This window comes from Vanacampus margaritifer, chromosome 3 (assembly GCF_051991255.1).
Source record: "Vanacampus margaritifer isolate UIUO_Vmar chromosome 3, RoL_Vmar_1.0, whole genome shotgun sequence".
Taxonomy (NCBI): Eukaryota; Metazoa; Chordata; class Actinopteri; order Syngnathiformes; family Syngnathidae; genus Vanacampus; species Vanacampus margaritifer.
Genome location: NC_135434.1, coordinates 8,700,664 through 8,728,582, shown reverse-complemented (window position 1 = coordinate 8,728,582; position 27,919 = coordinate 8,700,664). Strand labels below are relative to the sequence as shown.

Genomic DNA, 27,919 nt, shown 5'->3' with positions numbered 1-27,919 from the left:
ATTACCATTCAACTATTAACATGGTGCATTCTACAAGCTGTCCAAGCAACTCAAATTTTGTGGCGATAGAAGAATGAAAAATATCCCTCAGGTTTGCCTGGTGGGCTAAAATCAATTGCGCAATTCATATAATGTACATAGAAACATTGCACATTCCAAAAGAACTATTGTTTCTCGTGTTTGACTAACATTGCCTCAAGACAAGGTAATGATGGACAAAAAGCCTGGAAATGACAGTGACTTACTTTCTGTACATAGATTTCAATGTATTTCTGTAGAGTGTTGCGGTAGAGGTAGAGTACCAGATCGTGGACAAAGTCAAAGCGGTCGCATACAATAATGAGAGGAAGCTGGTCTGTCAACTTGGCTTCCTAGCAAGTGGAAAACATAAAGTCCCTTTGTTATTTAAAACATCCCATTTCTTACTGCGCGATAACGGAATTAGATGACGGGAGAACCGTTTCACCTTAAGGAAATTCTTAACCCTCTCCGGGTCGTAACAGTTGCTTTCCCTGCAGATCCTCTCAACCTCTTTGATCTGTCCAGTCTTGCAGGCCGCCTGGATGTACTTGAAGTGAACGTCAGGCTCCTGGCTGAAATTCACAATCGAGCCGAGGAAGTAAAACAAGCCTTGAATAGAAAGAGAAGAGGAAGTAATGACCCAGGCTGCTCTGGCTATTGAAACCGACACACACACACACACACACATGCGGTGCTCGGGACACATACCCTCGAAACTCTTGAAGGACTCAAAGAGCTCCACGAGAGCCTGAGTCCCCAGCTGCTCATGATACTTTGACGCTACCTGCACACAGAGTTGCAGGTTCTGCCTGATGTTAGCCGACAACATGGCTCGTAGACACTCCAATGAGTCATCGACCGATAAAGAGCCAAAAAAGTTCAGCAGCCACTGTGAGGAAAAAAAGAGGAAAGGGGTGGCGGCAAGAGAAGGTTAAACAGCTGGAAAGACGACAATTTCACACATCATCGGAAAAGTTGATTTCCTCTCTTTGGGTGTACCTCAGGGTTGAGCAGATGCGTGTGCACCACAGCTCGCTTGATATCATAAAGGTCAGTGTAGTGCTCGAGAGCCCTCTGCAGCAGGCCCGCCTTCTCGCACAGCTGGGCGACATGCGCGCGGTCGTAGTGTGTGAACATCTGGTTGCCCAGGATGGCGTCTGCCACCTAAATAGAGGTTGTCGCGCACGCGGTCAGACGAACGACCAAATCGCAAATACGTCTGCTTCTTGTGCGAATGTTGACCTGCGGCGCGTGTATGAGGTTCATCTCGAGCAGACGTGTCTGCAAGTGTCCTTCGGCCGGGCGGTTGTTCTTCAAAGCATCCAACAGGAAGGACGTGCACTGCTGGATCAGGTTGCCTTCCATGAACACATCCACAATCTGCAATTAACAACCAGAAAGCAAATAGGTTAGTTAGTCACTAGGTTATTAGTAGTGATGGCAAAATGAAGCTTCGTGAAGCACTTGGGATTTTTTTTTTTACTCCCCTAGATGGTGCTCTTGGCTTAAATATAAAGGCTTGTGCAATGGAAATTGATTACATTTCCACTGCATCTTCCAACCAAGAGTGCCATCTAGAGGAGTCAAAAAGTATCACAAGTGCTTCATGTCCCAGGCCAGTCTCGTAATCTTCCGATGATCGTATCGGCAAAAAAATGATTGTGTTTTATTATTATTTTTTAAATAGGGATTGTTTCAAAGCAGTGGTGCATGACATCTTCAAAATGGCCACACAATTTACTATCGCAAAAAAAAACAATTCTTGTTAACTGGAAAAATAAACAAACTCTGAATATCGACCAATGGTCTAACCTCCTCATAAATCACATTTTAATGGAAAAAACATTTGCCTCAAATAAAAACCAAATATCAAAATTTATAGAAACATGGTCTACGTATATAGAATTTTTTAACCTAATTCTGGTTACTTAATTCTGCCTGTTAGCGAGAGCCACCACATCGTGATAACTTACATTGATGTTTCTGCATTTGGCAATTTATTATTATATTATATCATATTATTAGTATGGGATTTTTTTTAATAGGCTTTAGGTGAACTGATGAATACACACACGCTCGCACGCACATACAAAAAAAAAAATATATATATATATATATATATATATATATATATATATATATATATATATATATAAAAAATGTAATTTTTTTTTTGATTATTATTTTTTTTTTTATAAAAAATTAAAAAAAAAAAGGAGAGCAATGATGATGTCAAATCGAATGAACAATACTGAGCTTTCCTGAGAAAAAAGAAAAAAAAAGAAGAAAAAAAAAGGCCACACAAACTTGTACACAGCTTGTTAGAGACATTTTTTTCTTAAACAGCCAACAAGCCGTAAAATACAAAAAACTAAAAACTAAAGTAAGTTTGCAAAGACGCACAGATCAAAGGAGGGAACAGGCCAATTATCTTGCTGGCTGGCATCGACATAGATGAAAGAATGGCAGGTAAGCAAACAGAAGTCTTAAGACTGTGAATTATTTTGTGACAAGCAACCCTGTGCCCAACTGGTTGCGTTCAACAACGCAGTGTTGTCGGTAGACTACAGTGTGCACTCACCCACCAACTATGCAACTGCATTGACTCCTCATTATATATTTAATTAACACACATTTCTAAATAACGATGTAAATGTATCCATTTTCAGAGAAACACAAGAAATTAATTTTGGGTGGAGGAGCCTGGAACGAAGCAAGGCGGTGGCGTGACTTTGAAAAAGGAGGAAAAGCGTGACTTAGTTAGTGAATTCCTGGCATTGCTGGCACATCTGGAATAACATAAAAATGCAACTCCCACACTGGCTACTTCGTGTGTTTGCACGCTTGTGCAAGTGTAACTCTGCAGATGTGTTTACAAAAAAAAAAAAAAAAAAAAAGGAGGGCAGGACTATTTGTATGGGCGATGAGATGACGTGTTACCTGGTTGATATTGGCCAGCGGCTCTTCATCCTGCACCAGCATCTGCGCAAATTGCAGTCCCTGGTCTGGATTGACGCGCATCACATTCCTTAGCAAAAACACCCAATCAGGGGTGTAGCCAACCTGGGGAAATGGAGCAAGTTGAGGTTCATTTTACAATTCCAATATTGAGTGAAAACATGCAGATCCACTCCCTGGTATTGAATATCATTGGGCGGGGGGTGAACCCTATGAAATAACAGAAAATGCAGACTTACTTTTTTGGCATACAGGACAATCTTCTGGAACTGTCCAGTCTCCGCAAAGCACTGAATGACCTTGTTGGGGACGTTAGCTCTGAGGTACACACTAAGAGCGAGGGTGGGGTCAGAAGCCTTCACCAGATCCCCCAGCTCTTCTGAGCACTCCAGCTACAATACAGAACATTTTGCAGTCAAATCAGGTCACTAACAAACAACTATGACATCTTCAGTTGTCGCAAAAAAAAAAAAAAAAGGAGATACCAATATATTCTACATTATGACAACCCTTAAACAAGTCAAATGTCACCTTGTCCTCCTTCAGCCACTTCTCCAGCAGTTGCTTGCGGCCCTGCTGCAGGACGGGCCTGCACAGCTCCAAGGATTCAAATTTGTTGAGCTGACCCTGGTCCAACAGAATACCAAAGTACTGCAACAGCGGAGATGCCTGACCTGGTTGGGCAGGGACGCTCTGAAACTTACGGATGGTCTCGGCGGTCCGCAAGACACCCTGAGTCGGGCGGAGAAGAATTGGGGAGGTGTTGAGGGAAAAAAAGACACTTCGCTGTTAACTCTTTGACTGCCAAAAACGTTAAATAACGTTTAGTAAAATCCTATGGAGGAGTGCCAAAGACGTTAAAAGACGTTTGTTTCCAAACAGAGGTGAAACTAACCATTTTCTATTGTTGATTACTGAAAAACGGAATAAGGTAGAAACAAACTTTTTTTTCTGATGAAAGATGAGAGTCCAATCTTTCATTTGGTAGTATGTGTGTTTCCATAGTCCAAACACATAATTTTCTGTGGACCTTGAAAGATCAGTCAAAATGCTTAAATCGGCTGGCACCCACGGCATCCCTTTTCTGAAAACGTCTGGCAGTCAAAGAGTTAACATGGATTTTAAACCTAAAGATTCTGTGTTTTGAGTACTCGACATATAGACCAACCTTGGGTGCTGATGCAGCAACCTTTGCCGCCTCTGAATAACTTCCCTGGGCAAACAGTGTGTTGAACTTCCTGGCGAAAAGCTCCTCGGCACCCGCTAGGTTGGACCTGACCGCCATCCTTAAGGCCAGGTCTGGATTCTGGAGCACATTCGTGGCGTAGTTGACAATGTTTTCTTCTTCAACGCATACCGATAAGACCTAAAAGGAAAGGAAACACAACAAACGTCAGCAGCGAGACCAAATGTGTTTTCTGAGCATTAGCATCCCCCTCACCTGTCCCTTTTTGTTGACGCCGATGATTCCCGAGCTGGCTTCGTGAGGCGACGTGACAAAGATGGTCTCGGCGCTGATTCTGTTCATGAAGATGCACACCCCTGACTCCAGGTCGTACAGGTGAATGTAACCGTACTTGGTGATTAAATATATGACACCGTGCTTACTTCCAATCTGTGGGAAAAAAACAAAGTGGATGACCACCGGACAGTCTCGGGCCACGCCCTGTGAATTGCAGGGGTCCTTGGCATACCTGCATAGCTACAGGAAAGTCTGTCTGGGCCTCTGGAGGGAAAAACACATCCACTGCTTTCTTTGCAAATGGCTGGTTTCCTGCAGCTGGCTGACCCACTTCAATGATGTGCAGCTGGATGAATATACAACATGTTAGAATAGGACCACAATTGTGCAAAACAACTCAGTAAAGAAAATGTTCAGAGGTCCGTACCTTCCCACCCGCCTGCGAGCGCACAGCAAAGCAAAAGAGGGTGGATGGATTGGCGTTCCCCTCCACTTTGAACTCCGCGAACGCAGCAGCGTGACCTTCTATTGGCTGGGACACTTTTCTCTCCACGGAATACAGCTGCATTGCCCCAACTACACGGTTTTGCTGCAACAACAAGCAGATTAAAAAAAAAAAAAAAAAACATCAAACAAATATGGAAAATTGCTGAATCTCCTTTTCCAGCTCATTCAAATTAAATTACGAGGGTGCCTTGATTTATGAGTGGAATTTGTTCCGTGACCATGCTTGTAACTCAAAACACACTCTCAAATAATCTTGTTCTTTACACATTAAAATGAACAGTAATAGCCTTTCAGTCCCCAAAATTAATTGCTATTAGATCTTTCAGCTCTAGTCACAACTGACTCTAAACTGCAGAAACAGTTTGGGATTTTTAAAAACAATTTTTTTGCAGAGATAAAGAAGGCCTGCTAGTTTTAGTGTATTGTCTGTCTACGTGTGTAGCTGTACCGTTTGTGTTCAAATATCCTTTGCTTAAAAGGGTAATAACAGCTTGAAATTGATGCTGGCTTCGTTTTGCATTTGTGTGTTAGCATTAAGCTAGCAGACTTTCATATGAGGCAAAATGATGTGGTTGTCTTAAATACACGTTATGTTTAGTTTGAGAATCAACTTCAATAGCTTGAAGCAAGCACTTGGCTTCTTTTTCTGAATAAAAACTCAAACTCATGTCAAATAAATTCAGTTTGGGCCATGAACACATGTTAAGGCATCCCAGATTGCACAAGCCTGTAAAATGACACGGCCATGAATAAATAAGTTTGTACCTGTGCAGAAATCCCGATCAGCAGCAGCCACTTCTGTTGTTCGTCAGTTCTGTAGTTAATGATCTGACATCCTGCCAGACTGGCATGTCGATCAAAGACTTTGTTGGGTTGGGAATCCCCTTCCATGCTCCAGTGATAGACGGCCGTGTCTGTCACCAAGGCAACAGTATTTACCGATATCCACTTCCAGAACATGACCTCTTCCGTCATTGAGTGAGCCTTCATCTTGCTTTTCATCTCGATGTTAAAGATCTGCAGCGTCTTTGCAGCTGGCGGGAGGGGACGGTAAAGGACGTCAATATCCAGGCAGCAGTCAAAAAATTTTTCAAACAAAATATGTCACATATGTTTGTACTCGACATGATTATATTTTCAAATGTTTAACGCAGCAATTAGCATAACAATATGATTACAGTTGTATCGACAGGAATGCTTTTTTTATGTGAGGGTTTGAAAGTTTAAAGTCATCAAAAGCAAAAAAACAGAAAGCAAGTAACATGCATAGTCTATTACTGTTGCATTTTTTTGTACCGTATATACGTCGCACTACATAAGATTATGGGGTTATACATTGTTTGCATCAGTAGGTTTGTGAAATGTGACTCTGACTGTGCTTTAATTATGTGTCCCTCACTGTCTCCTATTGTTAAGGAGACATTCTAAAATATGTTTGTTCTTTTCACTATGTGACCTTCACTACTTCTATTGTCAACCGCTGTTGCTCTGGTGAGTCAAAAACAAATGTACACGACTGTGGGGAATAAAGAGCTGCTGCGATGAATGGTGTCACTGATGGTGTAGCGGCTCATTTGCCTGACTTCCATGTAGGAAAATGGTTGTCGGTCTCTATATGTGATCTGTGTCTTTTTTTTTTTTGCAATCTGTTTTTTTTTTTTTTTGTGCAATTTTGTAGTCCTGAAGACGTCAACAACCAATCAACAGAATTCCTAACAATCAAGTTGCTATTTTTGCGACTTTCCGTGCGTCCTATCAGGGTTTGCCGTGGCAAATAATTCAATTATTATTTCTTTAATTATAAAAATTAAATAATTGTTCATCTATCTCTGACTAAAATGAGACAAAATTATCATGACTCCAGTACAGGTATTCATATTTTTTGAAAGATTTTCTAATGCTAAATGGATGCCTTGAGGAAACACGCCTATAGACAAGTGAATCTTAAACTTTGTACACAAAGTACCACCTAAAAAAAAAATATACTTTGCTCTCCCAGACCCAACATTAAAATATACTACTAGTGCAGTGGGCCCAGTAAATAAAAGCAATAAAAAAAAAATTTAAAACTAGATTTCACATTATAGTAGTTAGTCACAGTACCTTTATGCATAGTTTAAAAATTAACATTGTGCAGTGCTTTAATACTTATTCAATTCAAATAGATTGTATAATTTTTTTTTTATTAAAATTGCACGTTAATGAAGGTTAAAAAAAAAGTGCTTAAATTTAAAATGCAAATGATTTGTCGTTTGTACTAAAAAGAAATACAACTGAACTTTATGTTTCGCGTACCACTAGAGGGAGCCCATGCACTACTAGTGGTACTATTACCACACTTTGCGAACCACCGCTGTAGATGAGCAAGGAAATGTAATCAAAAATACCCATTCCTACTCAAAATCAATATGATTCTTGCTTCGAGTGGCAAATTGTCCAAATTTAAAGAAAGGTGAATACTATATAGATTTGCAGGGTTACAAATGAATCCTATTCAGGTATTATAGTTATGAATATGAGCTCAACGTGATGCCCTGAGAAATGTCATTTAAAATGAAAAACACGGACCGCTCAGGTGAGGTCATGTATAGAAGAGTTGTGGCAATGCGCCAAGTCTTTTGCTTGCGTAATATATCTGACAATGCATACCGCACATTCACTCTAGTAGCACGCACCGGGTCATGCTATCACAAGTCAGCTTCTCCAAAAGAGATCAGTGGCAGCGGGTTAAGTTGAGGCAATGTACAGCCTGCGTGTGTATATGTGTGTGTGTGTGCGTCTTTCCTAAACAGTTGTCTGCCTTCTGATTGATTGGAAGCCAAAATAGCTCTGTGAACTCGAGAAAGGTATTTTGGAAGCTTTTATGAGACGGCCACGCCTACTGCATCATCACAACAGAGCGTCAGGCGGGCGGGCGGGCGGCTTGCAACTCACCGTCTGAGAAATGACAGAAAGCCAGGGAGAGAAAGCAAAACAAAAAGTCAGTCAGATAAGAAAGAGCAGAGCCAAACAGATGAAAGGGAGAGGGTAAACAAGAACACATTATGCCCGGAGAGAGAGAAGCATTACGGGCGAATCATCCCGATTAGTGCTTGTGTTTGCGCTCTGTGTGGCACACAATCAATTTGCACAACCAATTTTGTACAATCGGGCCTACAGTACTGAGTGCACTCAGCGTCAATCTTGATTTACTTTCTCACATTAAAACATTAGTCATGCAATGACTGTGACATTCCCACATCAATACCCGCAGATTAATCTTTTCAAGCTAAAGTTAAAAGTCAATATTGTGAGTAGCATGCACACGTCATGAGTCTGAAAATATTTTTCTTGAAATAAAGCCACGTCGCTTATGTTTTTTTCTCAATATGTTGCCTCTGATGGGGAAACTTAAGGTTACGCTCACCTTTCAGGGCGATGACTTTGCTGGTGGGGTTCATGATGGCGCTGTCAGCGGAGATGGGTCGCCTGATTGGGTTGGTGGGGTCGGACAGGTCCACGATGACCACCTGGTTCTGCTCGCCCACTTTTTCCCTGATGCAGATGAACTTGTCCGACTCCATGGTCAGATAGCTGAACCCAATGTTGGCTGGGTTCACACCCAGGTTCTGCAACTAAAAGGAGAAAAGCATCAGTGAATGCGGTGGTGCCTTAAGTGCAAACTGTTAAAATATGTGAGAAACTACACAATGTGGCTGAGCCAAACCTTAACATTTGAAAATGATAACTCACATCTGCATGTAATCTATGGACGCCATGCAATGTTAAACGATGAACTTGCATAGGCTATTGAGGCTGTACATATACAGTAGTAGAGACGCTCCCCCTACTTACGAACATTCGAGTTACGAACAACGGTACATACGAACATTTCTGCGCGTACAGTATGTCGAAAAATGTTTGGAAAGAAATGCTGTAAGTTAGATTTTGTATTGCGCGTAGTGCTTCTTTCCGCCGCTAATACCGACGATTGGCGCTGTGAGAGCTCATTGGAGGCGGAGCAACGTGGCGAGGAGGAGGAGGAAGAAAACGCCGGTCCCCATGAAGCAGGAAATAACTTTTGAAGCCGATTCCAGCGACGACGAAGAATCTCTCATGATATAAAATCCTCCTCTTCCTCCTCCTCCATCATCTCCTTAAGCATCGAGTACATCTTCCAAAAGTAAGTTAAACTTCATTTTATTTATCTTATTACGTACATGTACATACTGTGTGTGTGTCTCTCGCTCTCTCTCTCTAACATACGTAGTACAGTACAGTACTGTACGTATTCTCTCCATTTTATTAAAAGTTTTTTTCAGTACAAACCAATGCAGGTTACTTGTACAAGCCTTAAACATACTTATATAAACCTTCAATATACTTATATAGGCTTTAAACATAAATTATAATACAAAATATAGCACTGAAGCAACTTACGAACAAATTCACCTTACGAACGATCGTCCGGAACGTAACTCGTTCGTAAGGTGGGGAGCGTCTGTACACTTTTCTTTTTCACCTTTACTAAGCCATAAAAAGATAAGAGTAGCAGTCAAGGACAAAGTGGTTTGCTACAGAAAGACGACTTGGGTGAGAATAATGAAAACAAATGTCAAAAGAGAGACTAATACAATCACAGGTAAATATGAAATAGTTTTCCCCACATGCTTTGTGGAAAATGTATATTTAACTCATTCACTGCCGTTAACGGCTATAGACGTCAAAAATTAATTTGAACTATTTCTATTAGTTAAACTTTATTTTTCACTTTTGTTAACAAGAGTATGAAAACCTAGAAGAAAATTATTGTACATTTAGAACAGGTATAAAATGTGTGATTAATCGTGAGTTAACTAGTGAAGTCATGCGATTAATTACAAATTTTAATCACCTGACGCCCATAATTTTTAATAATTTAATCGCCTGACGCCCCTAATTTTTTAACTCATTCACTGCCACTGACGCCTATAAATGCCCCAAAAATTTTTTTAGTTTAACGTTTTTCCCCACTTTTGTCAACAAGAGTGTGAAAACCTAGAATTGTTTTTATTGTACATTTAGAACAGATATAACGTATATGATTAATCATGAGTTAACTATTGAAGTCATGCGATTAATTACAATTTTAAAAAATGATCATCAGACACCCCCCTAATTTTTAATAATCTTTTCTTTTTTCTTTTTTATTAATTAGCAGCATCAGGCGATTCATTCTTTTAAAATTTTAATTAATCACATGACTTCACTCGTTAACTCAAGATTAATTACAACTTTTATATATGTTCTAAATGTACAATACATTTTTTTCTCTAGGTTTTCATACGCTTGTTAACAAAAGTGGAAAAAAAATGTGAAACTAAAATAAATGGTTCAAAGGAATTTTTTACGTCTATAGTCGTCAATGGCAGTGAATGAGTTAATGTTCATCAATGTTTTTTGAAGAATTTATTTTATTTATTTATTTGATCCCCAATGCATTTCAATGGGCGAAAATTATACACGGATTTTCATTATTCACAAAATGGCATTGGTACATGTAAAGAAATGCAAAACTGTTCCAATGACAATTTTATGGTAGGAAAAAGGAAACTCATTTTTAATCATGTAGCCTTATCTAGGGTTTAACAGGGCCTAGAAGAAAACTATCTATGAGCTGTTAATGTTGTTTAACTACAAAAATACCTTTTTTTTTAAGTTACTCTAAAGCAAAACCAAGACACAATCTAACAACGACTCAAAGGAAATACAGTAAATCAGTTTTATAGAAACATTCCCAACAAGTTGTTTGTTGTGCAGCCATGATGTGTAGCATTACATGAATCCATGGAACAATAGCCACTTAATTAACATGTATGTTACCTACAATAAAACTCTTTTCACAGCAGCTATAAATCTGTAGAAGAATTTACAGAACAATACCGAATAATTGATTCATATGCAAACACACAATTTAATCTGGAACTTCCTGAAAGTGCCCTAATGCAATTCATTCAAAATTGTCATCTCCATGGACTGTATTTTTGATTGTACACAGTTAGACCAGCTGTGTGGATTCTCTCCTTCTGATGACCAACTGACTACATTATGCAGTCCGAGGCAAGCGGAGAGGAATCCGCATGACAAAGACTGCGCTGTCTCGCAACTGGCTTGGTTGAGTGAGCCAAAACAAGGCTACAGACACAATTTAAAAGTGGAGGGAATCTGCATGGTTGACGTGACAAGTTTCAATATTTTCCTTTCCTTGACACCAGGTGAGAATTAAACATGAAACACAGTACGTATTAAGTTGTATCTTTAGCCACATAAAAAGGATAAAAACTGTAGTTGAAAATTGGTGTTGGATAACGAGCGAAGTACGCCAGGCCACACTCGCGTCTGCTGGCCTCAAGATGAAATGAGCGACAGAGAGGAGGAGACTCTTACTACCGATGTGTCCATAAAAAGACTTCCTGATTCTTCACCACCCCGCACTGATATTCATACACCACTGAAGAAAACAAAATTAATAAAAAATAAATAATAATAAATTTTAAAAAAAACATCAAAATTTTACTGACAAAGCATGCCCAACCCATTTCCAAATGGAAACAATAATAGTGACCTTTTCTGTAAAAATAAATAAATAAATAAAATAAAAAATAAATAATAAAATAAGATAAAAAATAAATAATAATAATAATAATAATAAGTCGTGTGAAACCTCCATCAGAATGCTTTAAAACAAATTATAAAAAAAAATCCATCATATCACTGAGGCCGACTTCATTGTGCAACATGAGCGAGTACAAGCGTGAAGCTCCTTGAAAAGCCCAGGAGAAGACCTGAGGGAGTATTACAGCCATATGCTGCATCTTCCCTTGGAGTGCCAAAACTATCTGCGGGTGGAGGAGGGAGGCAATAAGGATAGCAGATGACAAGAACAGTATGAGGTTCCCAGCCCAGTATCTTGCAAGGAGTGACGGGATGGGGACCACTGAGAAGAAAGGAAGCCGGAGTGGCAAATTCCAGTAAGAACAGATCTTTGGTAACCGAACGGTTTAGGGTGGAGCGAGTGACTCAGCATAACAAACACCTCCCGCCACCCTCCACATCCTCTTCTTCCAGACCAGAAATCACAGCTCAGCTACAACGTCCAATCATGCCCCGCAAACTACGTCTGGTGATACACCCTTCACACATGCATACACATGTTGGACCTTCCCATTTCCACAGCTGCGTTTACCACTTGACACGAGAATCGCAAAAACAAAATCGTACAAATTAAGGCAAGACACAACGTTGGACTGTATCTGGTGAGTCACTGGACCGACTGGGTGGATGCGCTGCTGACGCCTCACATCAGCTGCGGAAGCTTTCGAACGCATAAGCAGATAAAAACAACACAACTGAGACGAAACAGAAAAATTATTTTTTTTTTTTTTTTTAACAGAAGTTGCAAATCCTTTACCTTACTTTAGTGGTACAGACCCCAAATAGAAGTAAGTAAGTGCTTTCAGTGTTTCCCACACCATGTTAATACTTGGGCGGGCCACCCAAGTAAATTTCAAGAAAACGTGTCACGGCCAGATTTCAAGGATAGTTCTGGCAGATACTCATTAAAACATGGTTTGACTACCAACATATTTCATTGGCTGTTTAGCTACACGGAACAACTGGGAATCTCTATTAAGCAGTAATCAACATCATAAAGTGGATTTACGAGACTGCGACACTGCATTTGTTGTTTCCAGATCAATTATCACCATTTTACCACAGTGTGGAAACCAAAGCCACATCGTGGTTTACTGTTCCAAAACATACAGTGGCAAACCAAACTGAACTGGTGGAAGTGTAGCTTTGGTTTTCATTGTAGTGATCGCCCTTACTTGGATTTTAAGTCGGCAATAGTTAAGAGGGAAAGCCGGAAAAATTCCATTCAGTTTTAGATGAGATTCACGGCATTTCATTTTTATTGCTTAACTGCAAGATAGGATGTGTGCGAAAAGTATTTTTGGCATTTACAGTAAGAAAATAATCTGTGTGGGATGTCAGGCCTGGCGCCATTTTAAATCCCAATTAGTGCATTAATGGCTTTCCACACATGTGTGATTGCGTTAGATGACTGGACACAGACAGATGCTCCTCAACGTCGCAGTTCATTCACAGGCGGGGGTTGTTAGACGCAAGCGTGATGAAATCAACGTTTCCTCCACATCCTGAGGAGGCCAATTTGCTGACTTGGTCTGTATATCACAGCCAAAGGACTGACACGGCCCGCGGTTCCATCAGTGCGGATACGTCCGAGTGGTTTTAGCAGCCACAAGAGCAGCAGGTCGGTTTGGGTCCCACTCAAATTGGAGCCGGCGGACGTTTTATACTTTGTGCGGAGACAGCCAGCAGCAAAGCCACATTAAACTCAGTTGACTGTCATGTTTGCAAGTTATCCAGCGTTTGACGGTCTTAGTGATCCATAGTTATCGCCTTATCGTACGGATCTCTCCATCCATTTTCCGTACCACTTATTCTATTCATGTTCTGACCCGGGCTGGAGCGTATCACAGTTAACTCAAGGTGAAAGGCGGCCTGCACCCTGGACTTGTCGCAAGTGAACTGCTCCCACGGCAGCTAATTGAAATTCAGATAATGTGGACAACGACACTCACTGTCAGGTGATTAAAATGTTTAATCATAATTAATCGCACGACTTCAATAATTAACTCACAATAATCGCAAATTTTATATCGGTTCTAAATGTACAATAAAATTGGCAAGATTTTTTTTTATATATAATACGTTTTCATACTGCATTGGCAGGCAACCCGTTCAGCTGGGATAGGCTCCAGCACCCCTGTGACCCTTGTGAGGAATAAGCGGTCCTGAAAATGGATGAAAGTTTTCATACTCTTGTTAACATAAAAGTGGGAAATAAGGTTAGACTAATAGAAATATGGCGGCATCTTTTAGTCAGTGATACAGTAATTTGATAATAATTTATAAAATTGAGTTAAAATTAAAAAGATGTACTGTACTGGATTTGTGTTGGTCATTTTTCTGCCACTAGATGGCATAATTGCATTTGTAAGACGTCTGTGACATCTCAGTGCATTTTTCTTTTCATATTAAGAGCTATATAATCTTTAACATGAAGTAAAATACAGCTTGGCCCCTGTCTCCACAAATATATGCATTATTATTAACTCATTTACTGCCATTGACGGCTATAGACGTCAAAAATTCATTTGAACTATTTCCATTAGTTTAACATTTTTTTCCACTTTTGTTAACAAGAGTATAAAAACCTAGATTTGATGTAAAATTTGTCATTCATCGTGAATTAACTAGTGAAGTCATGTGATTAATTACAATTAAAAAATTTAATCGCATGACGCCTCTAATTATTTTTATTAATTGTGTCAGGCGATTAACTTTTTAAAATTGTCATTAATTGCATGACTTCAATAGTTAATTCACAATTAATCACACATTTTATATATGTTCTAAATGTACAATAAAACAATTCTAGGTTTTCATACTCTTGTTAACAAAAGTGGAAAAACTAATAGAAATAGTTCAAATGAATTTTTGTCGTCTACAGCCGTCAATGGCAGTGAATGATTTAAATTTATTACTGCTAAATTTTGACTCCTGCATTGCGACTGGAATTCCAAGGCTTTCCAAGTAAGGGGCAGTCATTAATCACACGTTTAAAAGAAAATTGTGGTGTTAAAAGAACTTCTTTTTTTTTTTTAATTAACGCACTAATTTTGGCTAAAAACTGTTTTTAACTTGGGGTCACCATACATAAAACAAAACCAAACATAAAAGTATCTTTGTTACTCTCAATAACTTTGGAGATTGACGGACGATTGTCAGTAGTTTCCCCGAAACACTCTCACCTGGGGATGAGAATTGACCTGTTGTGTGAACATAACCATAGAGTTAGACTTTTCCCTCTTTAATACAAAACACAACTAAGCAGACAACAAAGAATGATGGTGGACACAAACGAACAGTTTTGTCCAGATGATGACAGTTCTTTCCAAGCGAATACATCTACATCTGACTGGCACCACTCAGTGCTTCCGGGCCCGTGTTACATCCGTGAACTCCGACCCAAACGGCAAAAAATAGCAGTAAATACAAGGCCTTGAAAGAAAATGCTCAACAACTTGAGGCCCAAAGTCCCCCCGGTTTGAAATTCCAAGCATTTTTTCAGTCTGCTGGAGCCAACTTTGTTCACAGGGGTGTAAGACTGTGCCAGAGCATGATTTCTAGTAGCTGCTTCACCATCTCTAGCCAAGGAGAACACAAAGTCAAAAGTCCGTTGAACTAATAACCCCGAGATTGCCAGGAAGCGTCATTGATGAGAAAGGAGCCCACCAGTCATACTTTGGTGGATAAAGGATCTTGGGCTGGCAAAAGTGGGGCTGCTGGCCAGAAGAAGAGGGCGGGGAGGGAGGAGAAGGTGGGGGGGTTCTGTGCTTTTTCTAGTGAAAGGCCATTTCACTGCCTTCTGTTACCATAACAACAAGCTACAGACGAGGGGAGGAGGAGGAGGAGGAGGAGGAGGAGGAGGAGGAGGAGGAGGAGGAGGAGGGGGTACGTCACAAAGTTTTCTGGCAGCAAGACGCCAAGCAGAGGGGCTGCTATGGGACATCATGGTGGAAATTGTTCCTCCGCAGACAAGCATATAACTGTCAGTTTGTTTCTCTTTCTAAATCCCAGAACCGTTTAAAGGGGCATTTTGTGACTTTTTTTTTTTTTCTGCCAAGGGAAGAACACTGAGTCTTTTCTGACTTGTGTGTTCTGTTGTGGCAGTATGGAAATGAACAGCAAGGCAGTATATCACTGCTAACAACGTGACAATATGAAATAATGTGTTGTCCAAGAGTTCGGTTGTTGAGAAATCTTGACTTCTGTTGTGACTATTTTCAATGTTATTGTATTTTCAATTTTATTGTAAATAGCACATGTGATCTAATGATAAATTGTAGACATATTGAGGAAGTACAGAATAAAGGTGTACGATATGTTACCGGGGGGGGGTTTAACTGTTCGGCCTCAGTTTCTAGTTACTTTCTGTATTAAAGCGACAGATGGCAATTAACAACCAATCGCCATATGTGAAGAGCATAAAAATGCTAAACAACCCCAGGTGGTCCCAGTCAGATGATAAGGGGGGGTTGGGGTGGAGAGTGACCTTGAAACTTCACTGCGGGGACTGTTTTTCCATCACAAATAAATCGTTTTCATACTAATATTTACCATAATTATGACTTGGTGAAAGACTACTGCATTTCTGACTTTTGTTTCGGATCCTTGAAGTATCAAACCTAGGACTTCACTTCTTGGAACTTCACCGGCTACATTGGGAAACATCCTTTTCGGGAAGGTTGACGTGCACAAAACCCCCCAGTACAAACTAGCAGAAAAAAAACATTGATCAGCACAATTACGTTGACGTGCAGGGGGGGGGGGGGGTGGACTAGCAAGATGAGTCATAATTCACCATATTCTAGACAAGTGGGCGAGTGTGTGTGTGTGTGTGCGTGCGGGAGACATGCACCAAGAGAGCAGTACAGCACAGGCCTGTATGTCTGACCCTAAAAGAGACGGGTTCGAGGTTCCTGTGTGCCACGGTGGAAATGATAGCTGTGAATAAAACAATGAATACAATATTTGTCTACTTGACTTACTGTTAAGATATCCAGAGAGAATTGACGTCTTCGAGTATAGGACATGAGGGGAATGATTTCTATAAAATCACCACCAAGCATGTTTAAGTGAAATTATGCCGCAGCCAACACATTTGATATCAGCAGAAATTTCTCTGGCCGCTTGTTACTTTGCAGAATTCAAGCGGGCACAATAATTTAGCCCCTCAAGACCATCCAGTTTCTAACATCGTTTATCCTCACTGGGATCGCTAGTTAGTTAGAGCTTATCCCAGCTGCAACAACCATTCACACCTATGGACAATTCAGACTCTTCAATTACCCTTAGAAACATGTTTTTGGATTGTGGAAACTGTGAGAAATCAGCAAACTCCACATAGGCAAGATTCTCGCCCTGAACCTCAGAACTGAGACTGAGAGGCAGTTACAAATTAATTTGGCAATTCGATCGCTGTCCTACGATAAGCCAAGTGATTCTTTAAGTGAGGTACCACTGCTGGTAAACAAAAGAATCACTGCCTAAGAACAGCTGAGTTGTATTTCAATTATGAAGTCATACATTTGCATTTAACCTTTAAGAAGATTATCTTGAAGAAAAAAAAAATGTGGTCCAATAGTTACATAACTTTTGTGTGCCATACTTTTAATTGAGTCATTAAAAAAAAAAAAAAAAGTTTTCTATATTTTACATAAAAATTACACTTTTTTGGACTATATGAATCAAACAGGGGTGTTTTTTTTATTTTTTTTTAGAAATTCCAGGGCTAGTAAGGATGCTGCTGCAGGGCATGACAACATGCAAGCTGCACAGCGCTTTAGAACCATTCAGTCTCAGTTACAAAAGAGACCAGCTGAGCCTTGGCTGGTTTCACTGCAATGTAAAGTGTCAAAACACCGCAAGTGACTGCACTGACGGAGACGCTTGCAGTTCACATGGCAGTTACCTTTTGTGTGTGTGTGTATTTATCAGCAGGTAAAATGACTACACGCACAGTGCACAGTGTTCAATTTCTCCAAGTCATCCTTTGGCTAATCCAGGCCTGTGGCTATATTGAGCAACAGCCCGCAGCTCTGCTTTCACATTCCCATTTAAATGCGACATGTGCCGCCTGTGTGCGGACACAAGGGCGAGGAACTGCGCCAAAGAGGAGGTGTGTGTGTGTGTGTGAGGGGGGGGGGGGATGATTCGTTTTTTTATGGAGCGTTTTTGCCTTACCTGCAGATGTTCCTGGAATCGTATGGGCAGTATCTGGGCCATTATTTCGAGACGCTTCTCCGCCAAAAGGCTCCTCGTAGAAAGGAAAAGGGAAAGGGGGGGCAGCCAGGAATGGATTTGGAGGTGCTCCTTTTAAGTGTCCGCTCCCAACGTCCCCTAGAAAGTGGAATATATGAGAGACGTTCGAATCTCACTCTCCCACGGCGACTGCTACTCCCATTCAGAGCCCCCCCCAAAATCGGTCGTGAAACCGGCCGCACCTACGCCGAGAAAACTAGTGCACGTTAACGATCAAGACTCGCGTGTAACCGTTCCATCGTGTGTCCCCGGAATAAACACACGCGTGAGGGGAAGTCCAAAAATGAAAATCCACGTCGAGACAGTCTAAGAAGTGAGACGAGTGAGCCCTCGGAGGTTTTTTTCTCACGGCTGTCAACGCTAGAAGGTCAGATGTGTAGTGTGTGTGTGTGTGTGTACCCCTCCGCCGAAGACCTCCTCCGTTTACTCCTCAGCCCAACGTTTCCAACTTTGAAATCACCAGCCAGCCCACAATTATATTACACACAAACTAATTCACAAACACGCGTTTTGCAGCCATTCTACATTTTCACTGCGTATTAAATAGGAAGTGCCCAACCTGATCCCATTGCGGAAAAGAGGTGCCCAAGTCCGGTACTTGAGAGCCCCTCTCAAGCCTGTTTTAGATGTCTACCTCCTCCAACGCACCTGAATCAACTGATCAGCTCATAAGTAAGCTTTGCAGAAACATAATAAGGATCCTAAACATAATGAGGTACGTGGAGGGAAACATCAAGGCTAGATTGGGGCTCTCGAGGACCGTATTTAGGCACCGTGAATATCTATCTATCTATCTATCTATCTATCTATCTATCTATCTATCTATCTATCTATCTATCTATCTATCTATCTATCTATCTATCTATCTATCTATCTATCTATCTATCTATCTATCTATCTATCTATCTATCTATCTAATGTGGATAATAGCGGATTACTTGCCTTTAAACTGTAAATGGTTGTAAATACTACGCCCATTTTAAATTCACAATACTTGTGGTACAATTAGTGCACTGAACTGAATAACACTTAACAGAGGCTGAAAGTGACTCAGAATTGCCCACAGGATGTAAACACTGCAGAGCCAATCAAAGGAGCTACTGTTTAAGGCAGAAGAGAGAGAGCCTAATGCATGTTCAAGTTCTTCTACTGGAAGTTAGGTTGTGTGTGAAAAAGGAATGAATAAAGTGTATTGCCAGTTTTAAAAGATGGACGCGAGTCAACTGCCATGATTCAGACACACGTGTCGTGTGTATGAATCTTTCTTACAACACTTGTTTCTCTGTGAAGAAAGTAGTAAATAATACACTTTAGGCCTACTCTTTATGAGAGGGGGTAATGATAATACATTATTTACAGGGTGTCCCAAAATGACATAGACATTTTAAAATTTCATAACATAGCCAATTATTGCTCCTATTATATCACGTTTTAATGAGCTGTGTAAAAAAAAACCTTAATTCAAATGAAACATCTACTGTAATTGATTTTTCAGTTTTAATCAGTTCCCTTGTCATCGTCAAATTACCCCAAGAATCAAGAATATCCACTCTTTTTTTGGGGGGGAGGGTCCTTAGGTCTCGACAAATAAGCACTGCTCACTCCTTTTTATGAACAGTATGGCTTCCGTTACCATGACGATGATGACGGCAGTGGGCGGAGCGATTAAGTGAGCGGCTACTTGTTCGTAAGCGTCCCAAAAGTCCTGATAAAGTCGACATAAAAGCATCATTTGTATTTTCACTCATGGAGTCAGCACTTCATCATCAGTTTTGATAAAGAAGTAGTAGCAAGTAGTCATATTTCAAATGATGTCAAATTTTTTGGTATGGCACAAGAAGATTCATATTTATGCTAATAGAAAGGATGTGTTATGAGCTAATAATCAACTGTTCAATTTGAACTGTTAAATAATAAGTACATTTTGTGTGTGGGGCTATGATGACAACTCTGGGTAACTTTAATCTCCAAAATGGCATCAAAACTGATGCCCAATTAAAATAATTTTAAAAAATAACAGTTTTTTTTTCTTCACAGAAATTGAATCAAACATCCATCCCTTTTATTCCACAGCATATATAGTGAGCCTACCTATGACATATTCTTATCAATAGTGATCACAGGATGTTATTGAGTGCCAGTCTGGGAAACACATAGCACGTCATCACAGCAGAATGCCTCACACCCCCGTCTGACAAATTGCAGCGTCTCCAGGAAGTCATTCAGTGTTCATTATTAGGCTAAACCAGCCACTGCGGCAGCCTCACCACTCACAAGCGTTTCTCTTAAAGAGGCATTATGTTGTTTTATCCCTCTAAAGGACTTTGAAGCAAAGGAACGCAACATGGCAACAGTTGCGTAGCTGTTACTGGATGTGACTGGATAATTTAATGATGCTGCGACTACACTTGATTTATCTGCTTGTTTGTTTACAGTCCTCCTTCCTGACCTCTTTTGCTATCTAAACTCTCGAGCTTGAATCTGTTTATTTATAAGTATGCCTGCCTGTGGATCAGGTCAAACTATTCATTTACCCTGACTTGTTTTTCCACCATGACTTGGCCTACACATGATAAAAAATTAAAACAAAGACAAAAAAGGAAAGGAGCTGGTGGTGATGTGTTTAGCCTGTAAGAATTGGATTATTGGTACGATCAAAAAGTTGGATCATCGCTTTATGCAGTTAATGCAATCGCAGAGTTTTTCCTGGCTCAAATTGAGGCAGAGATGGTATCATCCTGACTATGATGGGTGACTACCGATACCAGGTATCGGTATCATTGCCAATACCAATCTTATTTTAAGGTATCGGTACTCACGGCGGTAACCGATACCATTAAGGCCGTTTTTTGCGATCAGGGACAAGAAATTAGAAATTATATAAATACAAAGTTGCCATTAACTTCATGCAATTTTAAGGAAAAATAATATATTGGGATGTATAGATAGGTCTTTCTTTAAAATCATCTGTCATGATCTATTGGTGGGAAATTTGATTTACTAGTGGTATCGGTATTTGGTATCAGTAGCAGTGACTACTTAAGGGTTGCGTATCGGTCAGGAAAAAAGTGGTATTAAACATCCCTAATCCTGACCATGCGTCTTGTCGTGCATGTATTCTGTAAATTTGACTCACTTGAGGTGGCCGCCTCTGAATTTTGTACACAGGAAAAACCCTGAATTGGGCCCATAATGTTAAATATACTCAATAGAAATTTGAATAGACATATTATTCTAATTCATGAGCTGTATTTTTGTTAGTATTGTGTTTTGATTACCTCTTGAGTTTTAAAAGGGACATATTGTAGATTTTTTTTTAAATTTTATTATTTGTGTACAATTCATTTTAATTCTTTATATGACCATATTTGTTACTCAATACACTCATATCTATAATCACCTTACCCCATTGAAATGAATGGAAATGACCATTCCATCATCCACCCCAAAAACATTTTTTTGTAATGCGTCGGGTCACTCCTATCTCAAGGCACTATTGTAGTTTGGTCATTGGAGTGTCCCCCATTTTAGCTCTGTAATGCTAATGCTGTGAGATGTCATTTCAAGCAGTTTTTGTGCCCAATAACGTGCAGTGTCCAATAATGTGTGACACCATTTTCAGCATGAAGATTGTAACCGATTCTGTGAAATGTGAAGGTTAGCAGCGTGCAACGTGAGATAAATAGACAGCGTGCTTGGCCTGGCTCTTGCTGTCAATCAGATAGAGCTGGTTCTTCTTGTGGTGCATCACTATCTCGTCCAGGCTGGTGAAAACCTAATGGAGGGGAGAGAAATTCAGATTTATCATTCGTACAGGCTTTCAAGCTCTCCTCTAATCTTTAAGGCTGATGCGTCGCCCATTTTCATCTTGGCCATTCCGTAATTATTGGTCTAGAATAGTCCAGAATGGAGTCTAGAGTCTCTAGACTGTCTAGAAGACTATTCGATCTGAGTTCACCTCTTCCCTTTTCTTGCCCTCCTTTCCCAAAGCAAAGCCCTGCATCTCCTCCAGGAAGCGGACGGGAATGTTGTAGACCTTGTGCTGGTAGAGCACAGCGAGGGTGAAAGGCTGTCGGGCGCTCTGGGCCGAGCTGTGTCGGATGAGGAAGGCGCCGTCCTACGAATGAACAAGAGAGAGGTCGACTGGTAACAACCAAGATAAATACAGATGCATCTCAATAAATGTCAGTATCGTGGGAACGTTGATTAAAAGTGAAACTCATATTATACAGTTTTATTAAAAACGGTAAAATACATTTCAGAATTTCTATATCATCAAAATCATTTTTATTGCTTCTTATGTAATATACAGTATTTTTTTTAGATGGGTAATATTTGTCTGTAGTTACATGTAAGCTGTAATCATAAAAAAGAATAAATAAAAAAATAAAAAATAAAAAATAAAATTTCCACTCTCTGTGTAATGAATTGATCTAATATATGAAATTCTCTTTTTTTTTTATACTGAACAACCGAAATAGAAAAAAAAAAAAATCCCTCATTATTTAAATTTATTATGGATGGAGATGCACGTACTGTATACCGTGGAGGTTTTCAAGTCGAATGACCCCAAAGTTTTACAAATTTTAATTCAACCAACATTATTGAGAAAAATGTGCCTGTAAAGTTGATCAAAACGCTGCCATGCATGAAAGCATTATTTTACCTTATTGGCTCTCAGTAAAAGATCCTCTGCTGTTTTCCTGGTGCAATCACCAGCAAACCATTCTTTGTCCTATAATGTGAACGTACAGTAAGCACATCATTAATTGAAAACATGAAATATTCTGCAACTTTTTAAATTTTTTTAATTTACCTCAATCCCCAATTGTTTGGTTGTTCTTCCGCCACCAGAAGCTCAAAATACAAAATAAAATGTTTTTATTAAAACATAAAAACCTGAAATTCAGTGATGATACATGCAATTTTGTTGAAAATTAAAGAAGCTTACTTGCATTCTTAGTCTTAAGCATGAGAGGATTTGCGTGGCTGAAATATATACCGAAATGTTAATAATCAATCATAGCTTTAGTATACAATTGACCTCTAAAGTAAAGCTAATATGAATTAAAATGCTTATAAACATTACACATATTAGCATACTTTAATCTATTGCACTTGGTGACTGACCTGAGCATAGTTTCCTTTAGACTGGCTGGCTTAAAACCTTCTGTTAGCAAGGGCAGTTTGGAGGTGATGAATCTTGCTTCAAAATTAGGAGCTGAAATGTTTGAAATGTGAATGTGTGTGTTGATTTTCAAAGCCAATTAGTGCAAGCACATCAGATATTAAAAAAAAAAAAAAAAAAGTCTACACACCCCTGTTTGAATGCAAAGTGGGAGCAAAATGTCAAAAGATTGAACAAGGGTGTGATGACTTTTACATCCATTGCAAAAAAAAAATAGTAAAAGGGGTTCTACCTGTTTTTGCCTCTGTCAAGGAAGGCAGGAAGGAATTCTGAAAGGAAGGAAACAGACGTCACTGCTTGCACTCAATTTTGTCGTCTATCTCAATTAGAAGGAAAAGTTCTAATGTTTTAAATGGGAAGAGAACATGGACAACTCACTGACTTGGCTCTTGGAAGTGGAGGCTTCATTCTGCATAATGAAAGCATGTCAGTGCAATATGGCTGTATATTGTACATTCAAATGCCACAAGATTAGGAACTCCTGATCAACTGTATCAGTGGTGGACGAGCACATACATGGGCGAATGCGTGAGTGACGTCTTGGTGGATGATGACATTCTCATCGGGCCCTGGGGGGCCGGAGGGCAAGCTGAGGGGCAGGAAGGGAATGAAATTAAGATTCGCATCTGGAAGACTTTTCATACAAACTATGCAAACATTTAATCAACGTGATCTAGTCCACATTCATGCAACCTACCAGCTGCTGGTTCTAAATACAGGTCGTCGTTATCCCTCTGAAACATGAGAACACACAGCGTTTGATGGTTGGTAGTAGGAGAATTCCACTATACTGTATGTGTGGGTCATATTTAGCATTAAATTAAACACATTTTATTCTGGAGAATTGTATCACATAATTGATACAATAAATACACAAAAGACAATCAAATCTTATGTATGTTTTCAATTATAATGTTCAAAATGATTTTTTAGTTTATTATTTTTTTTACAGTGGTGTAAACAGCCTGTACACTGCATCTCCATTTTTGTTGCTGGATAACTACAATAGTAGGCTATTGATGCTGAAATTAATTTGTTGTTGTTGTTTCAGATATCCATGAAGTTGGATCATGAGATGACTAGAACATGGCGCTTTTCAATTAATTTACCTGTTCCTCATTCGGATCCAAATATACGTCTGAAATGCAAACAGAAAAATAGATAAAGAAAGATGAATGGCATAGAGAGCGCTCTAGAGACATAGCTAGCTAGTGAGTGAGCTTGTTAGCTAGCTATCAAGATTAGATAGATAGATAGATAGATAGATAGATAGATAGATAGATAGATAGATAGATAGATAGATAGATAGATAGATAGATAGATGAATATAATCCTTCTGTAAAACAATGCTTTTACTGTAATGTACAGTATAGGCAAAGTTCACTGCCCTTACTGTTGTACTGGCACTATGTCAGCTGAAATGCTGCACAGAGACACAAGAGGGCGCCATTACCGCATGATTCTTCTAACACATACTATAAGTGTACTTTACACACACTCCAAACTTTAGTGAGGAAGTCTTGCCAGAAGAGTAGAAGATGTAAAGTTGAAAGCGATCAACTCCTTATTTCCTTTTAGGTTGGCAATGACCAGGTGTCCCGATAGTTTTGTCCTCACGGTGAAGCAAAATGCATATTTATTTTGAAATGGATGTTATCCTTGCCATTAGAAAAAAAACAACCAAAAAACTGCATTTGTATGAGTCAACATGTATTACTGCACCTTCCTCTGTGGTAGACGTAAGAAAGGGAGCAGGAGGAGATGCCATCTTTTTCCTGCCGGGCTTCTCGTTTCTGTCAACCTCAGGCGCTGAAGGATGACAAAAGACTTTCAAGATCATGTTCATAATAACATTTTTTTTTTTGACCAGCTCTCCTGTGAATGACCTAACTCTGAACCTTCAATCTTCTTACAGTGAGGCAGATATTGCTAAAGTAAACACTATAGAATACTGTACAATATTCGACAGTGCCGCTGTAAGCTGTGACTCACGTTTCTTGCCGTTAGACTCCTTAGCATGTTGAGGTTTCTGTAGGTGACAAAAAGAAAGAAAAACTTTTGCAAATATATTGCAAAGTGACCAGAAACAGACATCCATTGCTATATTTACCTGAAGTTTTCCGCCCATTCTTGATGCAGGTGCAGCACTGGAGGTTCGTTCTGCAAAATTAGAACTAGTCATCCATCCATTTACCATAGCGCTTGTCCTTGTTCTTAACAGAGGATAAATAATATAGGCTACTGTATGACTGTGAGTACAGTTATATTTTTTTTTCTACATTTGAGTTTCATCTTCTACATAAAGTGGTATAGCATCGTAACATAGATGCTAATTAGCGCTATTAGCTAAGGCTAAACTACGTGGCTTTTTGAAATACACAAAGTGTAATTGTCTTTGTTTTGTTCCACTTTATAGTGAACTTCAACTGGCAATGAACAGCTTGAAGCCTCTTCTTTGCCAAAGTGCAGCTTCTTGTGAAGTGAATTGTGTTCACTGCAAAAAATTGGCTGAATAGCCTTAAAAAAAAAACTTGGAAGTTGGTTCACTCGTATCTCAATTCCCTTTCTGTGTGAGTATGAAAAGTGTTTCTTACCCATATAAACATTTTCTTCCACTTGTCTCGGCGGGACTGTGACAGCTGGACGCTCGCAGGGAGGAACTTCATACATGTCACTTTCCTCCTCCTCCCCGTCTTCCTCATCTTCCTGCCACTGAAATATTTAGTCCACATGGTTGCCTCACTGTTTTCGTAAGGACAGTATATTTGCCTAATATTGTAAACCAGACATTGGAACAGGGGGGGTGTATACTTTTTATAACCACTGTATGAGGATATCAGCTCTGATATTAAAACAATTTACTTACAACTGCATGCGGTTTCCACCCCAAGTCTTCGTTGTTGCCTGACACAATGATCCAGTTAGTAATGCAGAATAATAGAAGCAAAGTGATAAATGCCCTTTTTTAGAGGGACGTGGCATCACCTGTCCTCTTAGGTGGCGCCGGAGGGCCTCTGCATGGGGATAAAAGATGCTTGTCTCAGTTTAGCGTTACACAAAAATAGACGTTTGACATCTTTATACTTACATGTTCTTCAGTTTGCCAAAGAAACTCTGCAAGAAGCAGAAAAATAGTCATATGTTCACTACAACTTTGTGCTCTCTGGAATGTGTGCTTTTAATCGTTTACTTGGTTTTGCTACTCAAACATGAGTCAGACAGAAGCTCTCACTGATGGATGCTTTGTTCGGGCAGTAAAATCAATACTGGATAAATCTTAACTAGCATTAAAAAAAAAATCACATTAGTAATGTATTGCTGCTTATCTTTTTTTTTTTTCTGGAGAGCTCAGTATTGTTCATTCGGTAATTTTACTGATTTGACATGTCATCATCATTGCTCTCTTTTTTTCTTTTCTTTTTTCTTTCTTTCATTTTAGTATTGCTGCTTATCTATAAGTAAAATGAATTTGTTTTTTCTTTTACTACGCAGTCACATATTCTTGCTGTAAAGCAAGATAGAGTTAAATGTAGAGAGAAATGAACACTAATAGGTAATGTGTATTTCAATTAAGTTGTCAAAAGATAAGCCTATTATAAAATGGTTTATTTTACACTTCTCATTTGAAATGAATGCATTGTGCAAAGTGCAATATACAGTAGTTTATGTTTCACTGCTGGAAAATAGAAGATGAAAGATTGCATCAAATCAGGAAGTGATAGCGACAGTCCCGTCTGTTCTCCCTTACGACTCCTCGGGTGTAAATTGTCATGAAAGAAGTGTTGACATAGAGTAAATGATTATCTTACGTGTGATTACACTTGCATGCCAACATGTAGCATGTCACTCATGGACAAGGATGCTTTTCATGACATAACAGAACCAGGAAGAAACAAAAATTATAAAAGACAACTGACTTTTCCTCATTTGTGAATTATCCTCAGCAGATTATTCAATTGCACGTATAATAAATAGCATTTTTTTACTTTAAGATGTCAAACTAAAAATTTGAAAATTGGTATCACTGAAGACGGACACACACAAACAAGACACTGTAGTGTGTCACATTAAAGGGGGTAAAGGAAATAAAAACCCTTAACAATGGAGTGAAATCTGCAGCATTCAAATTATTCTCTTTGCATACAAGAGAAGCATGACTGTGTCTACTGTATAGTACAGTATATTGATTTTTTGAAAAGCTGTCTGAATTTACAGTCCTGTCGGTTTCATAAAAAGACTTCATGAGACATTTATTGCAGCACAATTTTTTTTCTCAAATATGCCAAACTGCAGCATAATTATGCTTGAATTACTGAATTACAAAATCACTCAGGTTTTAATCCAGCATATTCAAAAAAGAAACTCATAGAACATGTGAAATGACATGATAGAATAAATTAACATTCTGTTGGACAAATATACATTACCATTTTCATGATTTGAGATGAAGTCTCCTAACTCAAGCGATGAGGAAATCGCCGTCTTTGTTTGGTGTCCAACTTGGCAAATGCGCTCAAGCTGCGAGAGCACTCTCGACTCGTTTGCATTTTTTTCTACCTGCCGTGGAGCCACGCCTCCTGACACCACTTTGTAAAAAAAAAAAAATTGGTGTGCAATCTGGTGTAAAAAGAGTAAATCAGGCATTTACCTGGTTATTGTTCACATAAACGGTAGAAAAGTTTTTTTTTTTATATCTCAAAAATCTGGCATTTGAACAGGGGTGTGTAGACTTTTTATATCCACTGTACAATTAATCGTTTCACGTAGGAGAATTTTGTTTGTGTAGTGGATGAATAGGTATCTATCAAACATTGTACGAAAGTGATTGTATATTGCTTTTTATGGATTTAACT

At 39.3% G+C, this 27,919-nt stretch overlaps 2 protein-coding genes across 3 annotated transcripts in view; both read right to left on the bottom strand.

Annotated features, from left to right (window-relative positions):
• cltcl1 (clathrin, heavy chain-like 1) overlaps nt 1-18,231 on the bottom strand; it is a 31,006-nt gene extending 12,775 nt beyond the window's left edge. Inside the window, exons 1-16 of one of the 2 annotated variants that reach the window (XM_077561240.1) lie at nt 17,801-18,231; nt 8,355-8,562; nt 7,883-7,885; nt 5,714-5,982; nt 4,869-5,030; nt 4,674-4,787; nt 4,421-4,594; nt 4,148-4,345; nt 3,511-3,711; nt 3,219-3,371; nt 2,962-3,084; nt 1,264-1,401; nt 1,021-1,185; nt 730-910; nt 467-630; nt 246-371 (exon numbers count right to left, since the gene is read on the bottom strand). In XM_077561240.1, coding sequence (XP_077417366.1) covers nt 246-371; nt 467-630; nt 730-910; nt 1,021-1,185; nt 1,264-1,401; nt 2,962-3,084; nt 3,219-3,371; nt 3,511-3,711; nt 4,148-4,345; nt 4,421-4,594; nt 4,674-4,787; nt 4,869-5,030; nt 5,714-5,982; nt 7,883-7,885; nt 8,355-8,562; nt 17,801-17,842 — 2,421 coding nt within the window. In that variant the 5' untranslated portion in view covers nt 17,843-18,231. The remainder of the gene's footprint in view (nt 1-245; nt 372-466; nt 631-729; nt 911-1,020; nt 1,186-1,263; nt 1,402-2,961; nt 3,085-3,218; nt 3,372-3,510; nt 3,712-4,147; nt 4,346-4,420; nt 4,595-4,673; nt 4,788-4,868; nt 5,031-5,713; nt 5,983-7,882; nt 7,886-8,354; nt 8,563-17,800) is intronic. The other variant, XM_077561239.1, reaches the window with a different exon arrangement.
• Nucleotides 18,232-19,451: 1,220 nt separating this feature from the next.
• LOC144048370 (SH2 domain-containing protein 6) lies at nt 19,452-27,579 on the bottom strand. The gene is made up of 19 exons (XM_077560252.1): nt 27,494-27,579; nt 26,155-26,180; nt 26,052-26,080; nt 25,933-25,970; nt 25,661-25,778; nt 25,177-25,226; nt 25,059-25,095; nt 24,789-24,875; nt 24,176-24,204; nt 23,764-23,800; nt 23,583-23,655; nt 23,445-23,475; nt 23,299-23,335; nt 23,009-23,099; nt 22,830-22,867; nt 22,695-22,735; nt 22,545-22,613; nt 21,837-21,995; nt 19,452-21,653 (listed from the first exon to the last, which is right to left on the bottom strand). The coding sequence occupies exons 1-19, from the start codon at nt 27,500-27,502 to the stop codon at nt 21,537-21,539; spliced, it is 1,116 nt and encodes a 371-aa protein (XP_077416378.1). The 5' UTR covers nt 27,503-27,579; the 3' UTR covers nt 19,452-21,536.
• Nucleotides 27,580-27,919: the final 340 nt, after the last annotated feature.